Source organism: Myotis nattereri, assembly GCF_964212035.1.
Source record: "Myotis nattereri genome assembly, chromosome: 1".
Lineage (NCBI taxonomy): Eukaryota > Metazoa > Chordata > Mammalia > Chiroptera > Vespertilionidae > Myotis > Myotis nattereri.
In genome coordinates this window covers 74844497-74872135 of record NC_138075.1, presented here as the reverse complement: position 1 = coordinate 74872135, position 27639 = coordinate 74844497, and the positions used below count along the sequence as shown (strand labels likewise).

The 27639-nt window shown below is 50.6% G+C and overlaps 2 protein-coding genes across 2 annotated transcripts; one reads left to right on the top strand and one right to left on the bottom strand.

Annotated features, from left to right (window-relative positions):
- The first annotated feature begins 2772 nt into the window (after positions 1-2772).
- On the top strand, positions 2773-10264 carry LPCAT4 (lysophosphatidylcholine acyltransferase 4). The gene is made up of 14 exons (XM_081093787.1): positions 2773-2991; positions 4254-4396; positions 4727-4947; positions 5327-5439; positions 5563-5623; positions 5912-5970; positions 6164-6198; positions 6741-6795; positions 6911-6993; positions 7238-7363; positions 7705-7837; positions 9021-9119; positions 9467-9623; positions 9899-10264. Exons 1-14 carry the CDS (start codon positions 2878-2880, stop codon positions 10051-10053), a joined length of 1554 nt encoding a protein of 517 aa, XP_080949913.1. The 5' UTR covers positions 2773-2877; the 3' UTR covers positions 10054-10264.
- Positions 10265-12081: 1817 nt separating this feature from the next.
- On the bottom strand, positions 12082-27616 carry NUTM1 (NUT midline carcinoma family member 1; the record flags this gene model as incomplete). The annotated part of the gene is given in 9 exon segments (XM_081093536.1): positions 12082-14037; positions 14378-14494; positions 14760-15046; positions 15541-15680; positions 19730-19858; positions 22305-23013; positions 25174-25285; positions 25287-25346; positions 27581-27616. Coding segments are annotated over 9 exon segments (3546 nt in total).
- Positions 27617-27639: the final 23 nt, after the last annotated feature.

The following is a 27639-nucleotide window of genomic DNA, read 5'->3' as shown; positions in this document are numbered from 1 at the left end:
GCACATTCAGCAGTTTTCCAGGTGTGTCCTTTCAGGGTCTAGGTCTCCTTCCGATTGACTGGTTGGTGGCAGGGCAGGAGGTCATTATTCAATGCAGCTAGTCATGAGGTCAGCCATGGGGTCACTTGTCTGGTTTTGCTGCTGTTCTGGGCCTGGGGCTGAAATACGGCTGAGGCCTAGATGTTATCTCTAGAGAGGAAAGTTCAGGAGGTCATGAGCAGCCATATGCTAAGGAAGGACAGGTCACCCTGGGGATGAGGTCCCACCCTACATTTATCCTTTGCTAGGCACCTGTGACTTTCTACCCTGGTGACCTTCTGTACCTGGCCCATCACTTTTTCTACCCTCACTTTTAAGCTTCAAGGAAACTTTCTTTACCTCTTTAACTTGTTTCCCAAGCCCATTTTTTCTACAAATCACTTACTCTACCTCTATGATTTTCCAAATAAATGTTCTCTTACATTTTGAGTCTTGGCTCTGAATTCTCTCCTAGCAAGAACTCAAGTACCAAGGTTGCTGAACCCAGGTCCGGTCTGACCCCATGGGTCTAACCACCTGGTGCTATTCCTGCTGCCTACAACAAATCAACAGCATTATTACCCTGGGTGGGCCTGACCTAATCAGGTAAGCACTTTAAAAGAAAGTCTGAATGTCAGAGACTCAAGACAGCCATGCTCTCTGTAAGAATCAAGCTGCCATGAATTCTACAGCCTCAAGGAAATGAGTTCTGCCAACAACTAAGAAAACTTGCAAGCAGATCCTTCCCTAGTCAAGCCACCAGAAAAGAACATGTCCCTGCCAACACCCTGACTTCAGTCTTGTGCGAGCCCCAGCAGAGGACCTAGAGCAGGGGTCCTCAAACTACGGCCCACGGGCCACATGCAAATACAAATATTGTATTTGTTCCCGTTTTGTTTTTTTACTTCAAAATAAGATATGTGCAGTGTGCATAGGAATTTGTTCATAGTTTTTTTTAAACTATAGTCCGGCCCTCCAACGGTCTGAGGGACAGTGAACTGGCCCCCTGTTTAAAAAGTTTGAGGACCCCTGCCCTAGAGCAAAGCTGTGTCTGGATGTCTGACCTAGAGAAACTGTGATAGTAAGGGAAGGCTGTTTGTTTGTTTGTTTGTTTGTTTTATTGATTTCAGAGAGGAAGGGAGAGGGGGGGATAAAAGCATCAATGATGAGAGAGAGTCATTGGTAGGCTGCCTCCTACACACCCCCCACTGGGGATCCAGCCCACAACCCAGGCATATGCCCTGACCCGGAATCCAATCCTGACTTCTTGGTTCATAGGTGGACACTCAACCACTGGGCAGAGCAGTGAAGGCTGTTTTGTCAATTGTATGGCAATTTGTTACACAACAGTGGAAAACTAATACAGTGGATTTTTGCACATAGGAAAATCTCTGACTCAAACTGGCTTAACAAGCAAGAAAATTTATTTTCTCATATAACAGGAAATCCAGAAGTACTTCAGACTTTAAATTGGTTTGATCAGAGGCTCCTTTCTGTCATCAAAGATCCAGACTCTTTGCATCTCACCACTTCGCTACCCTAGTGATTGCAGATCCTCAGGGTAATTGCAAAATGGCCCCAGCAGTCAGAGGTGTCACATTCAGAAACACCCAGAGGAATATAAAGAGAGTGTTAATTTGTAAGACATTCTCACAAAGAATGAGACACCCAATGGCCCCGCTGCCCGTTAATCTGCCATTGTCCTCACAAAGTGGTGATTGACAGGGTTGCAGAAGAGAGAAATAAAACAAGGTGAACCTAAGGCAGTTTATTCCTTTTTGTCAAGGTATTATCTTTCTGATTGTGTTACTGGCCGTGGGTCTCAAAGTCCACCCAATTCCCTGATCTCACCAACCCCTGGCAAACAGTGGCTGACCAGTTTATGAGTTTTCTAGGATAGTCTGTAGTTTGGGGTTGGGGGTAGAGGGTATTTATCCTCTTACAGAGTGGAGAGAGGGAGACAGCAATAGAAAAGAGACACTAGAAGGAAAAACTGTGGCCCCTGGCGTCATCCCAGCTTTCCCGGGACCCACCGCCCTCCTCACCCTGGCTTGTAGGCTCCTGGGAAGCACGTGGGCCAGCGTCTGGAGGGTAGCTGGCGACTCACGGAGTCCAGGAGCCCTCACACCAGAACAGGTGACCATGCCTTGCACACTGGCAGGAAGTGGATGCGGGGAGGTGTGAGGATGCGGAGGAGTGAGGCACGCCGCGGCCGCCGGAGGTCGAGAGCGCCTCCAGTCCTCGCCCGGCCCAGGAAGGAGAGGTGGTCGGCTTCCGAGGTGAAGCAGCTGCCGGGAGCGGGAGAGTTGGACCCCGCCTCGCCCCGGGGCTGCCGGCCTCCGCCCACAGCGCATCCGCCCTCCCATCCCCATCCCCATCCCCATCCGCCGGAGGTTCCGACCCCAACCTGCGCCCGCAGCGTGACCTCGACCCGCGAGCCCAGTCGGAGCGCGATCTCGGCTCCACGCCCACCTCGAAATCCCAAACCCGCCCGCAGCCGGAGGCCAGCGGGGAGGCGGCGGCTAGATCGTCGGAGAGGCCGGCCCGGAGAGCCAGACCCGCGGCATCCGCAGGCGGGAGCCGCGCCCCAGCATCCGGCCGCCGCGGAACAATGGCCGGAGGGGCTGCGGGCGCCGCGGCGGGCGCGGAGGAGCCGGGGCGCTCGGGCGCTGGAAGCCCCGCCCCTCGGCCGGCGCCCTGACAACGCGGGCCGGGCCACGCCGCCCGCTCCCCGCCCCTCCGCGCCCCGCACCAGGCGGGGCCCGGGCCAGAGCGCTGCCGCCGCGCCGCTGCACCGCTGCTGCGAGATCTGCAGAGCGGGGCCGGGGGCCGCTCTCCCTCCCGCCTTCTCCCGCCGCTATGAGCCAGGGAAGCCCCGGGGACTGCGTCCCCCTCGAGCCCACCTCCGGACCCTCAACGCCCCCCAACCCGTTCGTGCACGAGTTACATCTCTCCCGCCTCCAGAGGATTAAGGTAAGGTGTGGGTGTGGGACGTCGGGAAGACCCCTGGGGGCTGGAAAAGAAAGCCATTTTAGAGACCTGGCAAAACAGGGATGGGGATCCGGACAGGACATGGTGGAGAGGCTTGCGGGGCGGGAGTCGGGGGTGCGCACGTGGGGGTGGCGGGGAGATGAGCGAGGAGCCCTGGAGAGGACGCGGGCTTGAGCGATAGACGTGCTCCAAGGCGTGGAAGAACTGGCGAGGTGAGGATGGAGGGCTGCAGGGGAGCAAGGGGTAGGGGAGACGGAGGGCGCGGGGAATGCGGATTACATCCTGCGGAGGCCGAGGGGCTAGGAAGGAGTTGAAGGCTACGGAAAGCTGGGGGTGGGGGCAGGGGCGTGCTGGATGCATCTCCGAGGCTCTGAATTAGAGGAAACGGGTTTCTGGGCCGGGAGTCTGCGCCCTTGTGCCCTTCCAACGCCCCCCTCTTTCCACTCCTCCCCCCACCCCCACCCCGTACTGCAGCACCTCCGGGGTAGGGAGGGCTGCGAACGGGGTTGGCTACAGGAAGTGCGGGGTCGCACCAGCCTGGCGGAACTGATGAGTGGTGTGGGGAGTGTCCAAGGTTTCTGCTGCCATCACCTCCCCGGAGGCGAGCTCCTGGGGCTCGTTTTGTTTACCTGCGCTCTCCCTCCGGCAGCCCTTGGAGTCACCCTGGCTCCTGGCAACCCCTATCCTTCGGAGGAGGGCCGAGCCCTTCTCTTCCCCACCCCCCAGTACTAGGGGCGTGCTAGTGGGCAGAACTAGAGACTGGCCTGCGGCCTGAAAAGGGGATCTCTGTGCGTCCCAGCCCTCTATCTCCCATGCCCAACATGGAAAGAACCATCCCCCTGGTTTCTGTTGGACCTAGGAGCTATTTATGGAACGGGACGTGGGTGAGGAGGAACTATCTCCAGCCTACTGCACATCAAGCACTGTGCTGGGTGTGTTCACATAGGTTATCATTAAATACTCTTGACAGCCAGATGCATTTCATGACATTTTATAGGTGGGATGGAGACCAACTGAAAGATGGGAAAATGAGGCCCCTAGTCCTGTTAATCTTTTATTCACTTGTTCTCGTTGGTACGGTCATCCCACCTTGGATGCCAACTCCGTCTCCTGTTTCTACACTACTTGTCTCCTGATCTCGTGGGCAGTGGCTCTCTGCTCCTGGGTCTGTCCTTATGGGGAGAGGAAGCTTTGGCGGGAGCATCTCCCAGCCCTGAAGTGGCATTCTCTCCCACCCTCTGCAGTTCTGCCTCCTAGGGGCACTGCTGGCCCCCATCCGAGTGCTTCTGGCCTTTATCGTCCTCTTTCTCCTCTGGCCCTTTGCCTGGCTGCAAGTAGCTGGTCTTTCTGAGGAGCAGCTTCAGGAGCCACTGACAGGATGGAGGAAGTAAGTGGGGGCTTAGCTCCCTGCACCCTACGTCTCATTTGTTTCCTGCTGTTTGTTCTGCTCCCTCTTTGAGAAGAACAGGAGGGAGGGTTCTGAAGCTCTGGTACCCAGCCTGGCAAGGTGAGATGAGTCAGCCAGGCTCAGACCTGGTCCCCAGGACCTCATCACTAAGGGATGTGCCCTGCTATGTCCCAGGGTAGCCAGAGACTTCCACCCCTTGGCCAGAGTAATAGAGGGCAAAAGAAGGGCACCTGTTTTTGCAGGTGCCTACACCTGGGTGAGTGAGGGTCAGAGTCCCTACCTCCACTGACGCCCCACCTTGCCCTGCAGGACTGTGTGCCACAACGGGGTGCTGGGCCTCAGCCGCCTGCTCTTTTTCCTCCTGGGCTTCCTCCGGATTCGTGTTCGGGGCCAGCGGGCCTCTCGCCTCCAAGCCCCTGTCCTTGTTGCCGCCCCCCACTCTACTTTCTTTGACCCCATTGTTCTTCTGCCCTGTGACCTGCCCAAGGTTGTGTCCCGAGCTGAGAACCTTTCTGTGCCGGTCATTGGAGGTGAGAGAGTTTAAGAGGGGTAAATGGGAGAGATGGCAACTATGGGCAAAAAAAGACAGGAATCAGATGGACACACTCTGGAGAGAACTGACCTCAAGGTTGCAGGGGAGACGTTAGAAGAGATTGACTGATGTGGGCAAATGAGATGCAAATTAACAGCATTTGTGAACCCACATCTTAGACTCTGAGGGCTGGGGCTTAGAGAAGGTGTTGGAGGGAACTCTGGTCAGTTCCCTAAAAGGGCAACATACACTAAAAGGATCCCCAGGGCAAAGGGATAACTGAGAAGCATCTCCTACTGCTGAAGGAGGGGAGGTTGTGGGTGTTATTGTCCCCTGGTAGGAACCAAGTGACTCCTAGTATCCTCTCTGGACCTCAGCCCTTCTTCGCTTCAACCAAGCCATCCTCGTATCCCGCCATGATCCGGCTTCTCGGCGCAGAGTGGTAGAGGAAGTCCGAAGGCGGGCTACCTCAGGAGGCAAGTGGCCCCAGGTGGGTAAGGGTCTTAAGACTCTCTTCTCGCCTTTAATGTGCTCCTAAAGAGGCTTCTCTTTCCTCTCTCCTCGCCTTCAGCCTACCCCACCTCATTCTGGTCCCTTGGATTTTTTTCTCCAGGTACTGTTCTTTCCTGAGGGCACCTGTTCCAACAAGAAGGCTTTGCTTAAATTCAAACCAGGTGAATAAAGTGATAGTGGGTGGTAGGGCTGTAGGCAAAAGGAGCCTCTGTTTTGAAGAGGGACTCTGGAATAACCCAAGAAGTGGAGGGGTGGGGGAGGAATGGGAGACAGGAAACTGCCTAGCTGACCCTGACAAGTCTCCAGAAGTCAGAGAGAAAATTATAAGTGAAACAGAACAAAATCCAGATCTCAGTTGAGAACTGTCCCAGACCCCTACACTCATGCCCTCTAGCTGCCTCTGTGGACTAACCTCTGCCTGGGGGGGTGGGGGTGGAAATGGGACTTAGGAGCTTTCATCGCAGGGGTCCCTGTGCAGCCCATCCTCATCCGCTACCCCAACAGTCTGGTGAGTCTTGGTCTAAGAGAGGGGGTTGAGGGAGGATGAATTCACCCTAATGGGTGAAAACTGTTAGTACCATGATGGGGTGTGCACGTGGGGGTGGGGCCGGGGTGGGGTCCCGGCTTCTGCTCAGAGAGGATTGGCTAGTTCCAGGGAAGAAAATAATGCCTTTCTCCCCTCACCTCTGCTTCTCCCATAGGACACCACCAGCTGGGCGTGGAGGGGCCCTGGAGTGTGAGTTCTGGTGGTCCTGGGGTGAGGGTGGAGAGCAGGGTCTATCAGAGAACTCCTGGCCCATCTTCCAATCTCCAGACAAGGCCGGTGGCCCTTCATTCTTGGATGAGAGCACTCTAGGGAAGATGCTTGTTTCCCACTGTTCTGCTCTCCCATGTGATCTGAAAGTGCTTTGAGCTATCCGACCCCAGCATCTGTGCTGTGATTAAAGCTCCTTTTAACTTACTTCCCTTTTCCTACATGATTTTCTCCTTCCCTCTTTTCTTCCCGAGAACCACCACCATCAGGCTTGCCTCTTGCCCTTTTCCCAGTTAGTCAAACCTCTTGCCCGCGGTTCTTCCTCTGACACATCCCTGAAAAGCCTCTCACTTTCCCTCCCACCTTTCTGGCCCTTCCCTGTCTCCCAACACATTTGCACAGCTGACTTTATGGCTAGGAGTCCATTTTTATATCAGTGAGCAGAAAGTTCCCACTCCCCTGTTCCTGGTGGGAGGAGCGCATAGTGAGAAATCAGTGAGCATCTGAAATCTCTCTTGTCTCAGACTCCAAGTCCTCTGGCTCACAGCCTCTCAGCCCTGCAGCATCGTAGATGTGGAGGTATGACCCCCATGGTGGGGTGGGAGAGTGGGCATCCACTGACCCCTGAAGCTTTTGGAAAAGACGGAGTGGTCACCTGGCTTTGAGATCCTGATGGGAAGTGTATGTGTTTCAGTTCCTCCCTGTGTACCACCCCAGCCTGGAGGAGAGCAGGGACCCCACCCTCTATGCCAACAATGTGCAGAGGGTTATGGCACAGTGAGTGTTCTACAGAGTATTTCCTGGAGCAGATATATAGGGAAAGGGACCACAGGAGGGGGTGGAGGGCTGAGATTTTGAGTCAAAATTGGGGGAAAGGGCTGAGACAGGGTGGATGGGGGTAAAAGGAGCCCAATGTCCTCTCCCTAGTCATTAGGTCAGTCAGTAATGAACCCTCAAAAGATTATTCTGCCTCATTCGCTCCCTCCCCCCACCCCCCACTCCATCCCTCTTCATCCTCTAGGGCCCTGGGCATTCCGGCCACTGAGTGCGAGTTTGTAGGAAGCTTGCCTGTGATTGTGGTGGGCCGGCTGAAGGTAGCATTTGAGCCACAGCTCTGGGAACTGGGAAAGGTTCTTCGAAAGGCTGGGTAAGTGACCTTAATGGTGACGAATGGTCAGTGTCACGTATAGACAGAAAAAGAGTAAGAAGAAATGGGAAGGAGCAAGGAAAGTCTTTAAAAAAAAAAGTGGGAAGATAGACGGATTTTTTAAAAGATAATGGAGGAAAAAGAAAGGGAAAGATATGTAATTACCCAAGTGAAAAAAAAGTTAGAATGGCTCTGAAGGGACCTTGAGTCAGAGTATATCTTAGAAAAACACCAGGTGTACCAACACTGGAAGACTCTTAGGGCTGGACCCAAGGTCCTGCTGGGTGGTGTGCCCAGAATGAAACTGAGTCAGCTCTCTGCCTTCAACAATTCCATTGTAGGCTGTCCCCTGGCTATGTGGACACTGGGGCAGAGCCAGGCCGGAGTCGAATGATCAACCAGGATGAGTTTGCCAGGCAGCTCCAGCTCTCTGACCCTCAGACCGTGGCTGGTGCCTTTAGCTACTTCCAGAAGGTAATGGAGCTGGGATGAAGGGCGCAGAGCTCAGCATTTAAGGATGTCACCCGAGTGGCCACGTCAGTCGCATTAGATGGCCAATTTGGAGTCTGTGCTGGATGTTCTAACCGCCGTTGTCAGATGGCCAACTTCTGAGGTCCTCTGAGGAATTCATTTTTTTATAGAGTATCCAGTGCATCGCAGAGCAATGTCTTAATCGTTGTGGGGTGGTCAGTGAGAGCCATACATTTCCAAAGCCACTTTTAGAGATTGGCAAGGGCAAGGGATCATATGACCTTGAAAGTCACTGCGTGAGGGTTTCCGAGAAGCGGCATGAAGGTTGGGTGGAAGGTGACATGGAGGAGACAGCACTGGACAGGTTAGACGGTTAAGAGTTTGAGACCCAGGAGTAGTTGCTATATTTGGGCAGATTTTTAAAAATATCCCACAGCTTCTCCGGGGCATTTCTGAACTTTCCCGAGAATTTTGACAAACCAGATTATTTCCTGGGTCTTTACCAGGTTTTCCTGTTGAATTATAATAAGGTTGTCCCAGAAGATTCTTAATGTTTATGAACAACCACCAGTGGTCCCAAGGAGCTCTTTTTTTTTTTTTTTTTTTTTTTTTTTTTATCTAAGATACAGACTGTGGCTCTCAATGTCCTCTGAAGGGACAGAGTGTGACCAGGTGTGTTGAAATCTAAGATGGCACAGACTGTCCCTGGAAGGAGCTTCCCCACTTAGCCTGTGGCAGAACAGAACCAAAGCCCGAATGCCATGGCTCCCCCTAGAGTTGGCAGGCATCCTTCTTGGTGTTTTTGTAAGAAATGATGCCAGTGGCCCCCTTTTCGTCTGCTGGACCAGTTCTCCCACACAGGATGAGTCAGCAGAGAACCAATTTTTCCAGCTTGGGGGCCAGGAATGCCCTCAACGCTAAGTCAGAACTTAATGGTAATTTCCGCATTCCTGAGGGATTCCCTCACATTCCTAGAAGATCCTTTGATAGAGAGCTGTGTCACCAGGTGACTTGGGGTAGAGCTTGAGCAAACCCATGACCTGAGAGAACTATCAGGGATCCTGGAGAGTTAAGGACTCTGGGTTCTCAGGGGAGTGGACACAGGAGTCACCCCTGTGCCTGCTGAGAAGAGGGAGGACACAGGGTTGGTCCCCCACGTCGCCCTCGTTTCTCTTTCACACTCCAGGATGCCAACGGTTTGGTGGACTTCCGAGATGTGGCCCTTGCATTGGCAGCTCTGGATAGGGGCACAGGCCTAGAGGAGCTGACTCGCCTGGCCTTTGAGGTACCAGGGGGGCGGGGGGAGAGGGGACGTGGCAGCTGTGCTCACCCCACCCAGAAGCCTGTGTGGTATACTATTACCAGTAGCTTCTAGATAGCTGGTGCTTGGTGTCCAGCCCTGTGCCACACTGTAAACCGCAGAGCTCCGGTGTCTGTATACTGAGGCTTAGCTGGGAACAGGAGGAGGACAGCAGCTGTGAGGTTAAATTCTCCTGCAGAAAAGACCCAGGGGGCAGGGAGGGCCTGTATTTTGCATTCTTGGAAGAGGAGGAGCCTGTCAGGCAGACCTTCGGGAGAGTATGGGGTGATGGCACAAAGGGAGAGCTTGACCTGTGTCCCCTTCTCTCCCAGCTGTTTGCGGAGGAGCAAGCAGAGGGGCCCAGCCGCCTGCTGTGCAGCCACGGCTTCAGCACCATCCTGCACCTGCTGCTGGGGTCGCCCCGCCCCGCTGCCGAGACTTTGCATGCCGAGCTGTGCCAGGCGGGACCCCACCAAGGCCTCTCCCTCTGTGAGTCACTGTCTTCTCAGCCCACGTGGGCATTTGGGGCACCTTCAGCACTGGGCCGGGAGGGAACAAGGGCTGGTGGCCAGTGCCAGGGAGCAGACCATCTGAGAGGTGAGGATGGGAGGGATTGGCTAGAAGGCTGAAAGGACATAAACTTGGATTTGAGAAGTGACTCAGAGATGAGAGTGACAAAACATACTGAGAAAGGAGTAGGGCGCCCACTTCCTCTCCTTCCTAGATATAATTTTACTTTTCCCATCTCACAATTATCTATCCAGGTCAGTTCCAGGACTTCTCCCTCCGTGACCCACTCCACGGGAAGCTCTTCAGCACCTACCTGCGCCCTTCCCAGACACCAAATGCCTCATCCCCAGGCAGCTGCACTGCTCTGGCCAACGGGACTGTGCACTCACCCAAGCAGAAGGGCGACTGAGCCCCTCCACCTCCCCAGCTCGCATCTGGCCCGCAGACTCAAGACAGCGCCAGGGGCCGACCCTGGGCCTCAAGCCCTCTCTGCTCCTGCTTGATTTTTTGTTATTGTTTGGTTTTTTTAAGTTGATTTTCATTTTTGTTTGTTTGTTTGGGGTTTTTTGTAAGAAACTATTTTATATATAAATATAAATATATATCTATATCTATTTAAAAAATATGAAGCACGGTCACATTGATGGCATCATTAGATGGGAAGGAAAGGGATTAATAGCTGCCGGCTGGCCGTTGGACAATCCCGAAGGTTCCCCAGGTTAGTCCTGTTAGCCAGAGCTGGATGAATCCTCACTTCCAATTGAACGTGGTGCTTTTCTGCACAGAAATCCTGCAGGTCTCATGTCCTTTCCTCCTGTTGTCATGCCCTGTGTATGCACATTTTAACAGGCGTACTCATGGGCCTCTTTCCAGCCTACTCCCTCTTGTTCTGTCCTCATTAGACACTGAAAAATAGCTAACTGCCATTCCATATTTAATAATCCTACTGAGATTGATGCCTCCTCTCTGTAGCTCAGACCAACCACACAAGAGGGTTTTTTTGCCATGGGATTGAATTGAGGACACTTCAGTCCCTTCTGTCCAGCCTCTTTTCAAGGAAGAACAAAATAAGGCCCTCCTATAGAGAGGTGCATGTCTAGACACAGTTATGGAAAATTATATTTTAAAAATTAAATACCTATCCCAGGTTTTTTAAAGGGCATCTTTCATATATATATATATATATATATATTAGGAGCCCAGCGCGTGATTTGAAATAGTGCGGCGCCACCCACCCTCGAGTCGCCGGTAGGCCCTGCCTCACTCTCTGGCACTTGAGGCAGCTGTGGCCGCTGCTGATCAGGCCCTCCCCCAGCCCAGGCACGTGGAGGCCCCTGCCGCCCCGCCCCACCCCCATGGGTGTGCAGCCTCCTCCTGTCAGGTTTACCTGTTACTGCGTCCCAATTAATTAGCATATTTCTCTCTATACACACACACACACATACACATATATATGTTTTTATTGATTTCAGGGAGAGAGAGAAACATCAGTGATGCAAGAGAATCATCAATTGGCTGCCTCCTGCATGACCCCTACTGGGGATTCAGCCCACAACCCAGCCATGTACCCTGACCAGGAATTGAACCATGACCTGGTTCATGGGTAGATGCTCAACCACTGAGCCACACCGGCAGCATCTTTCCATATAGACTTCTGTGGGGGGTTTTTTGGTAATCTCTTTTTTGTAATCCTTACCTTGACCTGAGGATATTTTTCCACTGATTTTTTGAGAATAAAGGAGAGGACAGGAGAGAAACATCAATGTGGGACACATCTATTGATTGCCTCCCATGTGTGCCCTGACCACTGGGCCGGGATGGAACCTGCAACCCAGGTATATGCCCTTGACTGGGAATTGAACATGAAACCCTTCAGTGTGTGAGCTGACATTCTAACAACTGAGCATACCAGCCAGGGCTCCATATAGACTTAAAAGGAAACAGACAATGACAGGCTGTCCAGAGAAACCCTCCAAATACCCACTCCTGGCCTACGATGAGGGGGAGGGATGAAGTCTCACGGGGACTTCTCAGTGCTGGGGCTTATCAGAGAGCCTGAATAAGGCTAACAGCAGGAAAGGTGTCAATCTGTGGAATCCAAGGCCGTCCACCTTTCTGTAGAGCATCTTACCCCATCTGGGAGCCAAGAAGTGAATATAAATGAGCACATCGAGAGTACTTTCTAACAAAAAAGAAACCTTTATTCATTTTGTTCTCATACAACTCTTTCGAAGGTACTTCGCCCTCACCTCCCACCACGGCACCTCCTCAAACCTAAGCTGCTGTGACCTCCCTCCTCACACTAACCACTTTCGCAGAACTACTAAAACAAAGAACTGAGAACAAGTCTCTGGTTTGTGTGCAACTGGGGTGAAACCTATTCAAGGGGCCCTGGCTTCAGGGACTGGCAGGAGGGATAGGAAGGTGCTGCTGCTCCCTACTGGCAACGGCGGCGTTTCTTCCTCCTGCCTGAGCCCAGACCGTCACGCCTTCTTTTACAAGGCTGCGAGGGTAGAGCCAGGGGTTTCTCCCCAGAGACCGCAAGTTCTGGTCCCAGGTAGGGCCTCTTTCCAGTAGGTACTGGACCTGCAACTAGAGCTCGCTTCCTAGACTTAGCAACAGGATATGGAGGCTGGCCAGGGTGGCTTGCCTCCGCAGAGAGGGAGCAGGATGCTCTCTGGAGCCCCTGACCTCCCGTGGAGGGCAGGCCTGGAGCAGGGTGAGGACCAAGAGGAGGATGCTTTGGTGACAGGCTTAGTTTAGAGGCCAAGAGGTAGGCAAAGCCAGAGAGTTCCTCATCTTCCTCCTCATCCTCCTCCTCCTCCTGCTCTTCCTCCACCTCCTCCTCCTCCTCCTTTCCTTTGGCCCCACCTGCTGGACTGCATGCTCCTCTAACAGGAGAGGCTTCTTTCAGAACTGAGGCACCCCTGGCTCCCCATTGAGGGGAAGTTCTCGAAAGGCCCCAGGAAGATGTTGCCTTGGGAGTCCCATGGGCATAAGACTCTTGATTCCCTAGGAAGGGAGCAAGGTCTTTTGAATTCAACCAATCAGTGTCCTCCCTGCCCTCTCCTGGGGGGTGATAACTAAAATGTAGCAGGCCAGTATCCTCACTGACCCCTAACGGGAGGCCGCAGCCATCTCCAACATCTAGTATATTGCTGTCAAATGTGGTTTCCAACAGAGAAATGGAACTGCCTCTGTTCCCTGCCTCTTGGCTGGCCTCAGGGAAGGTGGAGGCATCCTGGGTCCCCAGGATCATGACATTGCCTTGACAAGCAGGCAGGAGGATTTCTTTGGAAACCAGTGCGGAGGCATCGATACTGCCTTCCAGGAATGGAAGGCAATCTTGAGCCCACAGATCACTGAGATCCGGTATAGTCTCAGGACTCTGTTCTCTATTTTCTTGAGGCCTCAAGGCTAGGCTATAGTTCCTCTTTCCTAGGGCAGCTGTGGCATCTGTGCCTCCACAGAGAATTGGACTGCTCCCCAGAGCCCCAGGTGCTGTGGTTTCTCTTGGACCCAGTGCCTGGAAGCCTCCCTGATGCTCAGGTACATATTCCCCATCATCCAGGAAGTTCTCTGTGACCTCGATTTGTAAGGGCAACTCTAAGCCTACTTCATCCATCTCACTGCTGAACCAGAGCCCTGGACTGAACGAGACCCCATCCTCGTCCTTGTCCTCAGCTGCTCTAGGGGAAAAGCTCTGGTCAAAGCTCTGAAGCACAAGAGGACTTCGGTCACCTCCCCACATAACTCCTGAGCAGCCTTCCTGGGGCTCTGCTAGCAGCTCCTGCCCTGGATGCAGCACTCCAACACCCCCTGTCTGTAGCCCGGGTTCTTGCAGAGGAGCCAGCTCTGGCTCTGCGAGCACCGCTTCCAAACTGGGAAATAGCTCGAGCTGGAGATCTTCCTGCCAGCAAAGGGACAGAGCCTCCTCAGAAGGCCCGTCAGCCACCAGGAAGTGCCCAGGGGACCCAACACCTCCCACGTGGTCACCTGGGTGTGGGGATATTTGGTTTGCAACCTTTCCAGGTCCTCTTCCCTCTGTACCTAAGAACCCTTGAGTTCCCTGTGGAGCTGCAAGTTCTATGGGCAAGTCCCAGCTGCTGGGAGATGTCAGGGTGTTCCCATCCCTGCGCATGCCCCTTGGGCCATCTAGGGCCAGTTCCTGCCCACTATGCATTTCCCTTGCTCGCTCTCCAGGAGAAGCAGATTTCCCAAGGCAAACAGTGCCCCCAGCCACCCTATGCCCAGGTGAAGGCCGAAACCGTCCACCCCCATCTTCATCCTCATCAGAAACAGAAGCACTTGAGTCCAATTGAGCTCCAGTGCAACTTGGAGCTGCCTCTGCATCCTCTTCCACCTCAAGGGCCAGGAGTCGCCTCTGAACCAGCTGGAAGGAGAATGGACACATAGCATGCTATGTTACACATGGTTGTGGGGAGGGGTGGCTCAGTGGATGGGCAGGGCAGAGAATGCAAGCAAGTGGCTTAAGTGACAGTATTAAAGACAGATACCATAGCTCTTTTCTGCCTTCTTGGGCCTTATTCCCACACTTTGAGCCCTTACGCTTCCCTTTTCCTGCATGTCCACAGTCCCTTACCGACTGTTCAGTACCCGTAGCCCAGTCCTGAAGCTGTTCATCTCCAGAAGTCATACCATCCACGACAGTGTAGGATTAGTTAACAACATGCGAGCTTCCTGTTCTGATACCCCCAGCCCCTCAGGATTACCTGGGCAAGACTGAGTCCTTCTTCTTGCTCCAGCTCCTCCATTAAAGCCAAGGGGTCCCAATGTTCTTCTGGGGACAGTATATTTGCCAGAAATTGGGGGTGAATGATGGCCTCCACCTGGGCAACAGAAGGAAAAGTGATATGAGTCTGACAGGAGGTAACTTGTGAGCCAAGAGGCTCTCGAGAAGCCATAAGCGCCCTCCCCAGCCGAGGCTGTTATAAGCCATGACCACCACCAGCTGTACACATTCACATGCGTGCATACATGCACATGCATTGCTCAGTACAGAACAGAGCCGAGGGCAGAACCCTAGATCTCTGGTTCCCTGGAGTTCCCACCCCAGGATCTACTAGAAACCAGACCTCCAGGCCCGGCCCCCACCTTGGAGACAAAGTCCTCCTGCGAACACAGCTCCTCGATGTAGCTCAGGAGATCTGGATCTGGATACAGCCCTTCGTCCTCCTGTGGCTGCTCCTCCTCTTTCGGTCTTCCATCCGACTCCCCAGTGGCCAAGTGGCTCCCCACCAGCCCTTCCATGATGTCAGCGTACTCTTTCACAGCTTCTGGTGGGATTTCCTTGGGTGCCTCGGGAACTGGAGGCCTCTGGGTTTTGCGCTGCCGCCGGCGGGGGGTCCGTGACTTGGAGGCTGCCTTCTTGGGGATATACACTAAGGGAAGAGATGCAAAGGGGGAATGGGAAGTGGCACCAAGACTACAGTTTCTGCCTCCCAACCCCATGGGAGAACACAAATGGCTCCAGGCTGGATAGGACCACCCCGGAAAGTACCACCCATGGGAAAAGATTGAGGGGCTGCAGGGCCTGAGAGAGAGCCACTGTATGAAGAATCTTGCAACCCCCGAAATTCCAAGAAATCCCCTACTCCAGGCCCCATTTCTTAGGCAGATGAGGTATTATGGGCTGCACTTACAGCCTCGATGAGAGAGTAGTTGGTTTACTTGGCCAAGATCCATACCTAGATTGGGACCAAGGGAACCGGAGAACCCAGCCTCCTATATTTGCCCTGTTTGGAACATCTAATGCCACCCTCTGGAGGAAAAGAGGCAGAAGCAAGGGCAATGCCTTCCCCAACCCATGCTTGCTTTCCGTATGCCTTCCTTTGAGCCTCTGGTGTAAGGCTTCTGTTAGAACTGGTAGCCTTACCTGGTTGCTGGCAAACCTCAGGGGCCTGGAGCGCTGGAGGATCAACGTTCAGAGGGGCTGCAGGAGGCAAACCCTGGGACCCATTCACCAGTGGTGTGCTATTATTCTGCATCTCCTCCTCAGCCTCAAACTCCATGAACCTGCAGAGGGGGAAGAAGGGCCAGGCAGTGTTAAGGCCACATCCATCAGGAACCCAGACGCCAGGAGGCAGCTGCTCACAGATGACCACGTAACACATCTGAGGAAACCTCACAAGATCACCACACAGTCCCTTCACCTACAGTCATCACCTAGGAAGCTTGTTAAGAAAATGAACAATGGAGAGAAACCAAGATGGCGACATAGGTAAACACCGGAAATTGCTACCTCGCACAACAACTTCAAAAATACAACTAAAAGGCAAAATGAACATCATCCAGAACCACAGGAAGGCTGGCTGAGTGGAAATTCTACAACTAGAAGGAAAGAGAAAAGCACACTGAGACTCAGAGGAGGTGCGGAAGTAAAATGCAGAGGTACAGAGGTGCACGCGGCTAGTGCTGGCAACTGAGGACGCGGCTGTCTTTTTGAATCAGGAGGGAGTCTCAAGCTCCAGACTGCTCTGAACTCTAGTTCCAGGCGAGTCTCTGGGGACCCAGACTCATACGGGGAGAAACTGAACTGTCTGGCATCGGTGGGAACTCGAGGGCGGCTCTCTCTCAGAGGAGCTTGCGGCGATTACCGGGACACTGAGATGCGGGGCCTCTTAGGGTAGGACTGGGGAGCAGCCATGGCTGTTTGCTCCACCCTTTTGATCCCCTGAGACCCCGCCCCACCCAAGCTGTGCACAGAGGCTTTTGCATATGAAAGGCCTGGCCCTTTGCAATCTGAAAATTACCTAACAAACTGCAGCTGGGTCAGAGAGACCCAGAACTTCCAAAAGAAGGCCCAAGGCCCAAGCTTGCATTGCTTCACAGCTGGGCCTCATCTGGACACCTCCAAACTCCAAACAAAGAAGAGGAATCTGCAGATCTCTCCATCGCTCCTAATGGGTAGACTCAGGCAGAGACTAATTTATCACCTCCTTAGAGATCCAGGAGCCAGTGTACCCAGTGGTCAGAGTGGGACCATCCAGATTACAACTCCTCAGATCCATAAGGGACACACTCAGGGGCAAGACTCAGTGAGCACCAAAGCCCCACTGAAGCAAGTCTTGCCCCAGAAGGGTGTCTTCAGCACAGAAGTTCTCCCATTGCAGACACAGCTGATTCTCACAGCCAACTGGCCTGGAGGTCAATTCCTCCCAGTGATACCTACAACAATCAAGGCTTAACTACAACAAGACTGTGCACAAAGACCACAAAGGGGTGCACCAAGAGTGTCCACCCCCAGATAATTGGGGAGGCTGAGCCACTGGGCCCTATAGGACACCTAGCACACAAAGCCACTCTATCAACACAGGGAAGCATAAAAAATGCAAAGACAAAGAAACAGGACACAAATGACAGAAATAGAGGAAAGCAAACGACTGGATATAGAGTTCAAAACCACAGTTATAAGGTTTTTCAAGAATTTTCTAGAAACCACAGATAAATTTAGTGAGACCCTCAAGAAATCTAGTGAGACCCTCAAGAATATGAAAAAGGACCAAATAGAAATTAAGCATACACTGACTGAAATAAACAATATTATACAGAGTTCCAACAGCAGACTAGAGGACCGCAAGAATCAAGTCAAAGATTTGAAATACGAAGAAGCAAAAAACACCCAACCGGAAAAACAAAAAGAAAAAAGAATCCAAAAATATGATGATAGTGTAAGGAGCCTCTGGGACAACTTCAAGTGCACCAACATCCGAATTATGGGGGTGCCAGAAGAAGAGAGAGAGCTAGATATTGAAAACCTATTTGAAGAAATAATGACAGAAAACTTCCCCTACCTGGTCAAAGAAATAGACTTACAAGTCCAGGAAGCGCAGAGAACCCCAAACAAAAGGAATCCAAAGGGACCACACCAAGACACATCATCATTAAAATGCCAAGAGCAAAAGATAAAGAGAGAATCTTAAAAGCAGCAAGAGAAAGAAACTCAGTTACCTACAAGGGAGTACCCATACGACTGTCAGCTGACTTCTCAACAGAAACTATGCAGGCCAGAAGGGAGTGGCAAGAAATATTCAAAGTGATGAATAGCAAGAACCTACAACCTAGATTACCTTATCCAGCAAAGCTATCATTCAGAATTGAAGGTCAGATAAAGAGCTTCACAGATAAGGAAAAGCTAAAGGAGTTCATCACCACCAAACCAGTATTATATGAAATGCTGAAAGGTATTCTTTAAGAAGAGGAAGAAGAAGAAAAAGGTAAAGATACAAATTATGAACAAATACAAATCTATCAACAAGTGAATCTAAAAATCAAGTGAATAAAAAATCTGATGAACAGAGTAAACTGGTGAATATAATAGAACCAGGGGCATGGAAAGGGAGTGCACTGACAATTCTTGGGGGGAAAGGGGTGTGGGGGTGCAGGAAGAGACTGGACAAAAATCGTACACCTATGGATGAGGACAGTTCGAGGGGTAAGGGCAGAGGGTGGGGTGGGAACTGGGTGGAGGCGAGCTATGGGGGGAACAAAAGAGGAACAACTATAATAATCTGAACAATAAAGATTTAATTAAAAAAAATAAAAATAAAAATCAAGTGAATAAATAATCTGATGAACAGAATAAACTGGTGAATATAATAGAATCAGGGACATAGATTCTAGGGAGTGAACTGACTATTCTCGGGGGGGAAAGGGGTGTGGGGGTGCAGGAAGAGACTGAACAAAAATCATACACCTATGGATGACGGGGGGTGGGGGTGGTAAGGGCAGAGGGTGGGGTGGGAACTGGGTGGAGGGGAGCTATGGGGGGAAAAAAGAGGAACAACTGTAATAATCTGAACAATAAAGATTTAATATTAAAAAAAAGAAAAAATAAGAATAATAAAGGACTTTGCAAAACAAAACAAAACAAAAAAAAAAAGAAAATGAACAATGTAGAGCTTGTAAGATTCTCCAGGACAGAGCCATGGCTTTCACTTCTTTTTCATGCCTTATCTCACACAGCATCACCAAGGGTATGAAGCAGCAATGAATACAGACTTGTTGAATTCAATCAGGCCTATGCCATAGCCTGGTGGGATCCCACAAGCAGGCTCCTCCTCAAGGCCTCATCTGACCCTGCCTACAACTATAAAAAAATAGCTGAAACCCTACAGTGCCTGGGACTGCCATTCAAGGCAGTTCCCACTAGGAGACAGTGCTGAGATCCAGGAGTCCTAAGGCTGGGACTGGGAAGAGTAAATATAGGAGGTATGGGTCCAGAAGATTTGAGGGAGAAAGTGGGAACTAAGTGTGGAGGAAAGGGATCATTTTCCTCAGAATTATTTAACCAATGATTAAACCATGGATAAATGGGGGAGGGTAGTATAAGGCAGGAGACCACTCTTGGCATCCAGGACCCTGGCTGCCCCTGACCAGCCTCTTCGAGAACCAACCCCTCCCTGTGATGACAGGGGTAACCAATTTCTGTGCCACTATTTCCAGAGGAGGGCTGGTCCTAAGGTCGGCATCAATAGACACTTTGCTACCTGGCCAGTGAGATAGTGAGGAATCTGTCTAGTAGTGCTTACCTGCTCATTGCTAGATCCCTTCAGCATGGAATTTTTACACTGACTGAGCTCCAATCCCATCCTAAGAGCTTCATTGTCAAGGCCCTTATACAACTTAAGGTCTGGAAAAGGGAGAGCCTCCAAGAGGGGATAGGATAGAAAACTCAAGAGTCAAGATGGTGGAAAGAAGCAACAAGGATCCAGGAGATCCCATCTTAGTCCACACTGCTCTTCCTAGCATCCCATTTTTTTTTTGTTTTGTTTTTCTTTATTGATTAAGGTATTACATATGTGTTCTTATCCCCCTCTTGCCCCCACCCCTCCCCACTCATGCCTTCACCCCCCTGTTGTCTGGGTCCATTTGTTAGGCTTATATGCCTGCATACAAGTCCTTTGGTTGATCTCTCCCCCTTACCTCCATCCTCCCCTACCTTCCCTCTCCTAGCATCCCTTTTAATAATCACCCACACACCCAGGCTCCAGCCTCTCTTACCTGACCCTACCCTTCCAGCCGCACAGCCCCCCATTAGGAAAAGGAGGGTTCCTCAGACTCACTTTTCTGCCATCTCATAAAAGATCATCCGGTCAAAGTTGCTGGTGCGATCCCACTCCTGCACGGCCCTTGGCAGTCCCTCTTCCAGGGTCATAGTGGGCTTCAGCCGGGCCAGGGAACGAAGCACTGGACTGAAACCCCAATGGGTCAGTCACAGTTACAAGTGTTCCCACCCCATCCATCTGTCCTGACACCATCTTAATACACACACCCAGCCCCTCATCAGATCTAATGTGCCCCTGCCTCCCCACATGTCCCACTTGACTGGGCTTCCAAACCTCCCCACTCCCATCCATTCATTGGCCATCCTGGCCTTTCTTCCCATTGAAATTTACAAATCTCACACAAAATCTAACATGATTCTTCTCCACATCTTTTGAAATCAACCACCCTTAATTCTCACAGTGTTTTCCTTAACTAAACTTTCAAAAGAAAGTACTCATGTTACTAAATTAATGGGTTTCATTGTAAAGTAGGCTTAACCCTGCCCAAAAGGCTCTTGCATTTTAAAAAAAGCACTCACTGCCCTGACTGGTTTGGCTCAGTGGATAGAGCGTCGGCCTGCAGACTGAAGGGTCCCAGGTTCGATTCCAGTCAAGGGCATGTACCTTGGTTGCGGGCACATCCCCAGTAGGGGGTGTGCAAGAGGCAGCTGATCAATGTTTCTAACTCTCTATCCTTCTCCCTTCCTCTCTGTACAAAATCAATAAAAATATTTTTTTTTAAAAAAAGGCACTCACTAACTCAAATGAATCTCTAATTGAAGGTGATGTGGTGTTTTCATTTGTTGGTTTTTACTAGTAAGTGTGTTTTTGCCTCCGGGATACCCCTCACAGAGTGTCAAATATCAATACTCTTGAAGCTGTTTGTGATTCATTTTTGCCTCCCTGAAACACGTCCTCAAGCATTATTGTGCCTAGGACACCCTGGTGAAGCTTGTTATAAATATGGTTTCCAGGACCCCACGAGTCCAGAACTGAGGGCATTTCATCAGCTTCCCAGGTGACTGTTGCAGAGGGTCTAGGCTACACTTTGGGGGTGACGCTGCCTAGAGGCCTGGAGTATGGGCAGCAGGACTAGGCCAGGACCAAAAGCAGTACTCGCTCAAGAGTTCGAAATTCGGCTTGCCAGGCTCCAAGAGAGACTCAGAATTGTGTGAAGAAAGCAGGGAGTAGTTAAGATGATCTATACTTAATTATTGGGGAGAGCCTCTTGATTTAGTCACTCCAGAGTCAAAGTAGAAAGGGAGATTCCTTTAAAAGCCAGCCACTGGAGGAACAACATTTATGTTTTTTAAATCCAATAAAATGCAGCATGTGTTACCTAGTGATTTACACAAAATATTGAGGGTACCATGCAGTGGAGAGAGGTGGCAGGTCTACGTAGGAAAAAGAGAAAATTCCCCCTATGGCCAATGATGCTGTTTTATAAACCCAAGAGTCAGCCTATGACTCTGGGGTCTTTGGCTAAGCATCTGTTCATACTGTTTTATATATATATATACATATACATATATATATATGTATATATATATATATATATATATATATATATATTTGATTTTTTACAGAGAGGAAGGGAGAGGGATAGAGAGCTAGAAACATCTATGAGAGAGAAACATTGATCAGCTGCCTCCTGCACACCCCTGACTGGGGATGTGCCCGCAACCAAGGTACATGCCCTTGACCGGAATCGAACCTGGGACCCTTCAATCCACAGGCCACACTCTATCCACTGAGCCAAACCCGTCAGGGCTGCTCATACTCTTAAGCAAAAGATTTTGACCTTTTGTGAGTTCTTTTTCTCTTCTAGATTGCCTTTTTATAACAACAGCAGCAGCTACCATTTAGTGAAGCATTCTCTGTGCCTGGCACTCTGCTAAGCACTTCACATACACTAACTCATTTCACTTCTCAGCAACCCCCCGAGGTCGTAGGTATAAGTACTCTCTTTCTAAATGAGAAAAATGAGAGCAAAAATGTGAAGTGTTGAGCCCAGGATTGCAAATCTAGGGAGCAGTGGAACTTGGACCCTCAACCACTAAGCAAGCTTTACCACCTTCCCATTTCAACTTGAATTCCCTTGAATAAAATAGGGGTGGTGTTGGGGGACACTCAGAAGCTTCTTTGCCTGGCCCCGCACTGTCCTCCCCTCCCACAGGAATGGGTCCGGGCCCAGCACTCCTCATCCTCGCAGGTCTGGATGGCTCAACTCAATGTCTAAAGGCATTAAAATAGAACCAGAGGATCCTGGCACTTGGTGTCAGAGACCTACGTTCCAGTCACCTCTCCACACTTTATGGCAGGAAACCTCTCTGAGCTTCAGTCTTCTCACCCCTAAATGAGGATTACCATAAAAACGCTTGCCTGAACTCAGAGTTGAGACTGGAGAGAAGACACCTGAAGGCTTGCTATAGTACTGTTATCACAATCATCATGCTTTTTGTCGTCTCTAGCATCTCCATCACCCTCATGACCTGCCTCAAGTATTCCTACGTGGCCTAACCTCTTTTGTCCATCCCAGAGCCCTCCTTGGTTAAAAGCTCTAGATAAATTAATCCCAGGTCTCCCCACTTACATAAGAAAGCAAGAAAGAGCTTCTGCATCAGGACTTTGGGATAAGTGCTTCCGGGCCAAGGCTTTGTAGCGCTGCCAGCGTCGGAAGTTCTCATAAACACCCTTGGAGGTATAGGAGGGGTCAGCCAGTGATGGCTTGGATTGGGCCACTGCCAGACCCCCTTCTCCAGATGTCCCAGGTGGCCCTGGCCAAGCCTTTTCGGGGGGCACAATGGGAGCCAGTTGGGCGGCTGGTGCTGCAACCTGAGCAGGAAGGCCTGGGAGGCCCTCCTGGCTCACCCCAACAGCTTCAGTGGGCAGAAGGGTCTTCATGTTAGAGGCTATCACAAATTGAGGTGGAGGGCCTTCGGAGACCCCACAGGGAGCGCCTGAGGCAATCCAATTGTGGGCAGTCCGAGTAAGGATAAAGTTCTGAGCGTGAGAGGGCTCAGCCGCCCCCCCTTCTGTCTTGACTTTGACCATGACCTTGCCAGCTTCAGCCCCACTGTGGCCGGGGACCCCATCCCCTGTCACCAACAATGGATTGGGGAAAGGAGAGAGCACCAGAGGGTTGCCTGGAGAGAAAGCTGAAGGCATGGGGGGCTGTGGAGGCAGCTCCCAGGGTGACTGGTTTGGGGGGCCAGGAGCAGATGGGGGGATGGGAAGTGCAGTGAAAGGAGACAGGGCAGTGCCAGGTTTCATGGTCATATCTGGTCCAGGCAATGGAGATGCTGTTGAGACAAAGAAAAACAGGGAATGGAACAGGAGAAAAGCAGACCAGAAAGTAGGTTATCAGAGTCCTACTTTAGTCTTTGAAGAACCAGAGCTCCGATTCTCAGCAGGTGAGGAAGGGTATATGGAGGGGAAACTTGCGTAGTTTGCAAATGTCCCCCAAGTGGTTTTGATGTCCCTTACTTCCCACTGAAAACTATTACACTGGAGAAGTTGCAATGGTCCTTGGCCCCAAGAGCTCATGCTCCAAAATTCTAGATCAAGCTCACATCCCACCCAGCATACAGGAGCATCTCTTATTCCAACATAGTCCAAAGCCATTCAAACCACCTGAACACTGCTTTCACAGCTGCTCTGTGCTCTGGCCACCACTCACAGAAACACTGTTCCCAGGAAAGGGGGTGTAGATTAAATGTTTGGTTCTCGGAAATTTTGTTATATAATAGAAGGAATGACTAGAGATAAGGACCAGGAAACGGGTGAGGGTGGGGTGGTGTAGGAAGGGAGTTTTCCAGAGCATTGAGTAGCTGCTGCACATGTTAAAATTTGGCAATGCAGACTATCTGTGGTTCTGCTTGGAGCTGCTATCAGAATTTAGGATCCACCAAGAACAAGGGACTGACAATGAAGTCTGAAAGAGTAGCTGCTAAGAAAGAGTTATGTGGGCTCTAAGAGACCAAGGATAAATACATGAAAACATTACTTAATGAATCAGGACATGTGTCTCCTAGGACTTTTTATAATAATAGATCATCTGCCTAATTTCGTGCTACTCTCCTCCCCTTCTAATAAAGAATACTAGAGTCCCAGTGCATGAAAATTCATGCACTGGAGGGGGTGGTCCCTCAGCCCGGCCTGCCCCCTCTCTCAGTCTGAGAGCCCTCAGGGGCGGGAGGCGACCCGGTGATCAGGGGATGGCGATGCCCCCATCACACCTCTGCTCCTGCCACTGTCGGCAGCACAAGCCTCGGCCAGCCCTGGTTACCTGAGCCTCAGGCAGCCCTGGGCGGCTGGGCAGCTGCCATCCAAGGCTTGCCTGCGCCTCAGGTCGGCCCTGGGCGACTGGAGGGCTGAGGGGGCTGGAGGACTCTGGAGGCAGGCGCGTGGAGTGGACGGGCCCACCTGGAGGCGAGCCTGGCCTTGCCGTGCGCCTGCCACCCGGGCGGGGCTGAGGAGACTGGGCACCGTCATCTTGTGGCTGTGGGCACTGCCATCTTTTTGGGTGGGACAGTCAATTAGCATATCTCCTCCTTATTGGCTGTGGGCACCACCATCTTTGCCATGGTGTGAGGATCAATTAGCATATTCCCTCTTTATTAGATACGATTCACTGGCAAACTAACAATATTCAGATTCTACTTCCTGCCCATGAAGGAGACAGGGAATATGAGCAAACTCATCATCTCAACCATACTGCAGAGGGCCAGGGGTGTAGACACAATGAAAAGGGTCTGACGGCCTGAGTTCCACAAAAAGTAGAAAAATTAGAGCTTCTCAGGGAAGCCCCGGTTCTCGTCCTGGCCCTGGGGGGAATCAAGGAAAACTGCTCCCTGAACTGAAAGAGAAGCATCTCTGGGGCTGGAAGGAGCCATGAGACCCCGAGCAGAGGTTACAGTACCTTCCAGTCTAGCTTTCAGGAGGGCATTTCTCTACTGACCTGGCAACAGATAACTCCACTGAACAGCTTTTTAGAGGGGCCTCCATCCCACCCCACCCCCAGCACATTGAGAGTGACCCCAGCTCAATTCTCTCATGGCAAAATTCTGGATCAAGCTCCAATTACCCAAGGAAGACACAGGAACTTGGGTCTTCCCCTTGAACCATCTCAGTGTCACACATACATACATACCCCCTGTCCCTGCCACACCAACACGTGCTGAAGGGGTCCCTCTTCCAGGGTAGCAAGTTGCTAACTGCCACCCCTTCTCTATACATCAGCACTCTCTGAGCTGCTTTGATCTACCTCCCAAAGGGCCCTTCCTTCCCCAGCCCCCAGTCTTAAAGGCACAGTCTCCTTCCCTAGCTTCCCCAAGTGCGATGCTTTTGGAGGAGTCTAGTGCTCTCACATACCTCTAGGTCAATCCAAGCGCTCATCCCCAGGTAAAGTATCAAATCTGAATCTCCAAGGAGACCCACCCCCCACCCCTCAACACACACACCTGCAGAGTTGCCTCCATCTGAAGTCATCCTCTCAGGTTTGGGCACTACCCCTGGCTGTCTAGAAGAAGCCTCCAGAATGAGAAAGTCAGGTCCAGGCCCCAGAGAATAACCTGGCTCCAGTAGATACACAGGGATCCGAGGAGGGAAGGGTAAAGATAAAATCAAAACAGAACTAGAATCTAGGACTTAAGGCATTCTGTAGCGGGGGAGGGGCGAGAGCCATGTGGGGTGGGGGTAGGGAGATACTACTCCACAAGGGGCTCTGGTAAATTGGCAGTAACTAGGCACTCCCGAACCAGAGCTTGGCAACACAATTGTTGTGTGCCTCTTTAGGGCAAATTGTAACTTTTTCTCAGAGTCCCAACATTATATTTTACATCTGTATTCCCTACACAATTGTTCAGTATATTTAGTTTTGTGCCCTTCAATCTCACCCAGTTCTGTAACTGACTTCCTATTACTAGCAGGTTGTGGCCGACCCTTGATTTAATTCAGTGTTGGCTATATTTTCTTCTTTTTAAAATGTTTTTTATTGATTTTTTTTACAGGGAGGAACGGAGAGGGATAGAGAGTTAGAAACATCGATGAGAGAGAAACATCGGCTGCCTCCTGTACACACCCCCACTGGGGATGTGCCCGCAACTAAGGCACATGCCCTTGACCAGAATCGAACCTGGGACCCTTCAGTCCACAGGCCAATGCTCTATCCACTGAGCCAAACCGGTTAGGGCTGGCTATATTATCTGAACCAACTCAAAATACATTCCATAGGGAATGGAATATCTGAAATTAGGATTGTCTGTAAAGATCCAGAGTGTTTGGCTGCCGTGTGCATATCATTTCCTTGGGAAGCTGTCCTGCAGTTCCCAAACAATCCACTACCATCAGCTCTATAGTCCACGGAAGGCTCAACCTTAACCCTTGGCAGAAAATCCCCACACTGGCATTCAGCCTAAAATATCAAAACCAAAAAGTCCTTTTGTCTGTTATTTTTTTTGTTTAAATATTTTGTTAAATCATTTTTTTTAAAATATGTTTTTATTGATTTCAGAGAGAAAATGAGAGAGAGAGAGAGAGAGAGAGAGAGAGAGAGAGAGAGAGAGAAAGAGAAACATCAATGATGAGAGAGAACCCTTGATTGGCTGCCTCCTGCGCCCTTCCCCCTCCCCGGTTCCCCCTACTGGGAATGAAGCCAGCGATGCAGACCGGATTCAAAATGGAGGCTCCATAGGTGGGCGCTCAACCACTGAGCCACGCTGGCTGGGCTGTTCAATAATTTTTAAAATGTTTTTATTATTTTAATGTTTTTGTTGACACTATTGCAGATGCCTCCATTTTCCCCCTCCCGCCTTGGCCCACCTCCAACCCAGTTCCCGCTCCTCCCCGCCCCCCCCCCCCTCAGACCTCACCACAATATTTATTGTCTGTGTCCATGGGCTATCCAAATATGTGTAGGGTTTTTTTTTTTCATTTTTGTTGACAGTATTATAGAAGTCCCCTATTTTTAGTCCTCTTTCTCCTGCATCCAGCCCCTGCCCCACTCGAGGCCTTCACCACGCTATTGGTTCTAAAGTAAAAGTATGCAAAACCGCAAACAGCAGTCCACCTCGCACTCCTTTCTTCTGGAACCCAAGTACTTTGTCTTAAAGCAAACCAGTATTATGTTTATTGTGAATCCTTGCAGAGATATTTTATGCACTACAAGTAAATGTGTCTGTATCATTACATTTATATTCTTTTTTTTTTTTTTTCATGACAACGCAAGTCAGATATTTTAATGTAAAGTTTTTCAGGAACGCATATGTCCAGTGTTGAATTAAATTGAGCATCACTGAAAGACTATTTTAGAAAAAAAGCTAAAACAGAAACAGGACGTTACATAGATTGCTGCTTCTTTTCCAAACACTTCTCAATATCATCAAGCACTCGAACAGCAACCTTTGAAATTCACGTCCCAGGACCAAGTACTTTGGAAACACCAACTTCAATAAAAAATTCATTACCCTGTGGTTGTATCACCCTTTCACACATGACTATATTCCTTTTTTTAAAAAGAGCTTTCAGGTTTTATATATTATAAAAGTAATATATATTCCAATACTCTTGCGATTATAAGTAATACTGCAACGGCCATCTTTGTTATGTTATCTGAGTTCCAATTTTCATTTCTTTAAACCAGAGCCCTATAAGAGAATTTCTAGTTCTTTAAAATATTCAAAATACTCCTAGGAAGTAGATCTTATTATGCTATTATTAGTTACTCACCACTATAAGAAAGAGCCCTGAATTCGTGGTAGAGGCCCGAGTCTGAATCTTGGTTCGACCACTAAAGCATACTCCACCAGTTTCATAAGATAACTGCACGCTCTCCTTGCTGTACATTGAATACCCATCATGCACTCTTACCGCCAATACTTTAAGATAGGGCTGGGGGAACCGCATTATAAAAGAGGGGAGGATAGAAA

Coding starts and splice junctions, on each gene's coding strand:
- LPCAT4 (XM_081093787.1), top strand. CDS start 2,878: ATGAGCCAGGGAAGCCCCGGGGACTGCGTCCCCCTCGAGCCCACCTCC. Junction 5,971..6,163: donor TCCGCTACCCCAACAGTCTG/GTGAGTCTTGGT, acceptor CTTCTCCCATAG/GACACCACCAGCTGGGCGTG. Junction 6,796..6,910: donor GCAGCATCGTAGATGTGGAG/GTATGACCCCCA, acceptor TATGTGTTTCAG/TTCCTCCCTGTGTACCACCC.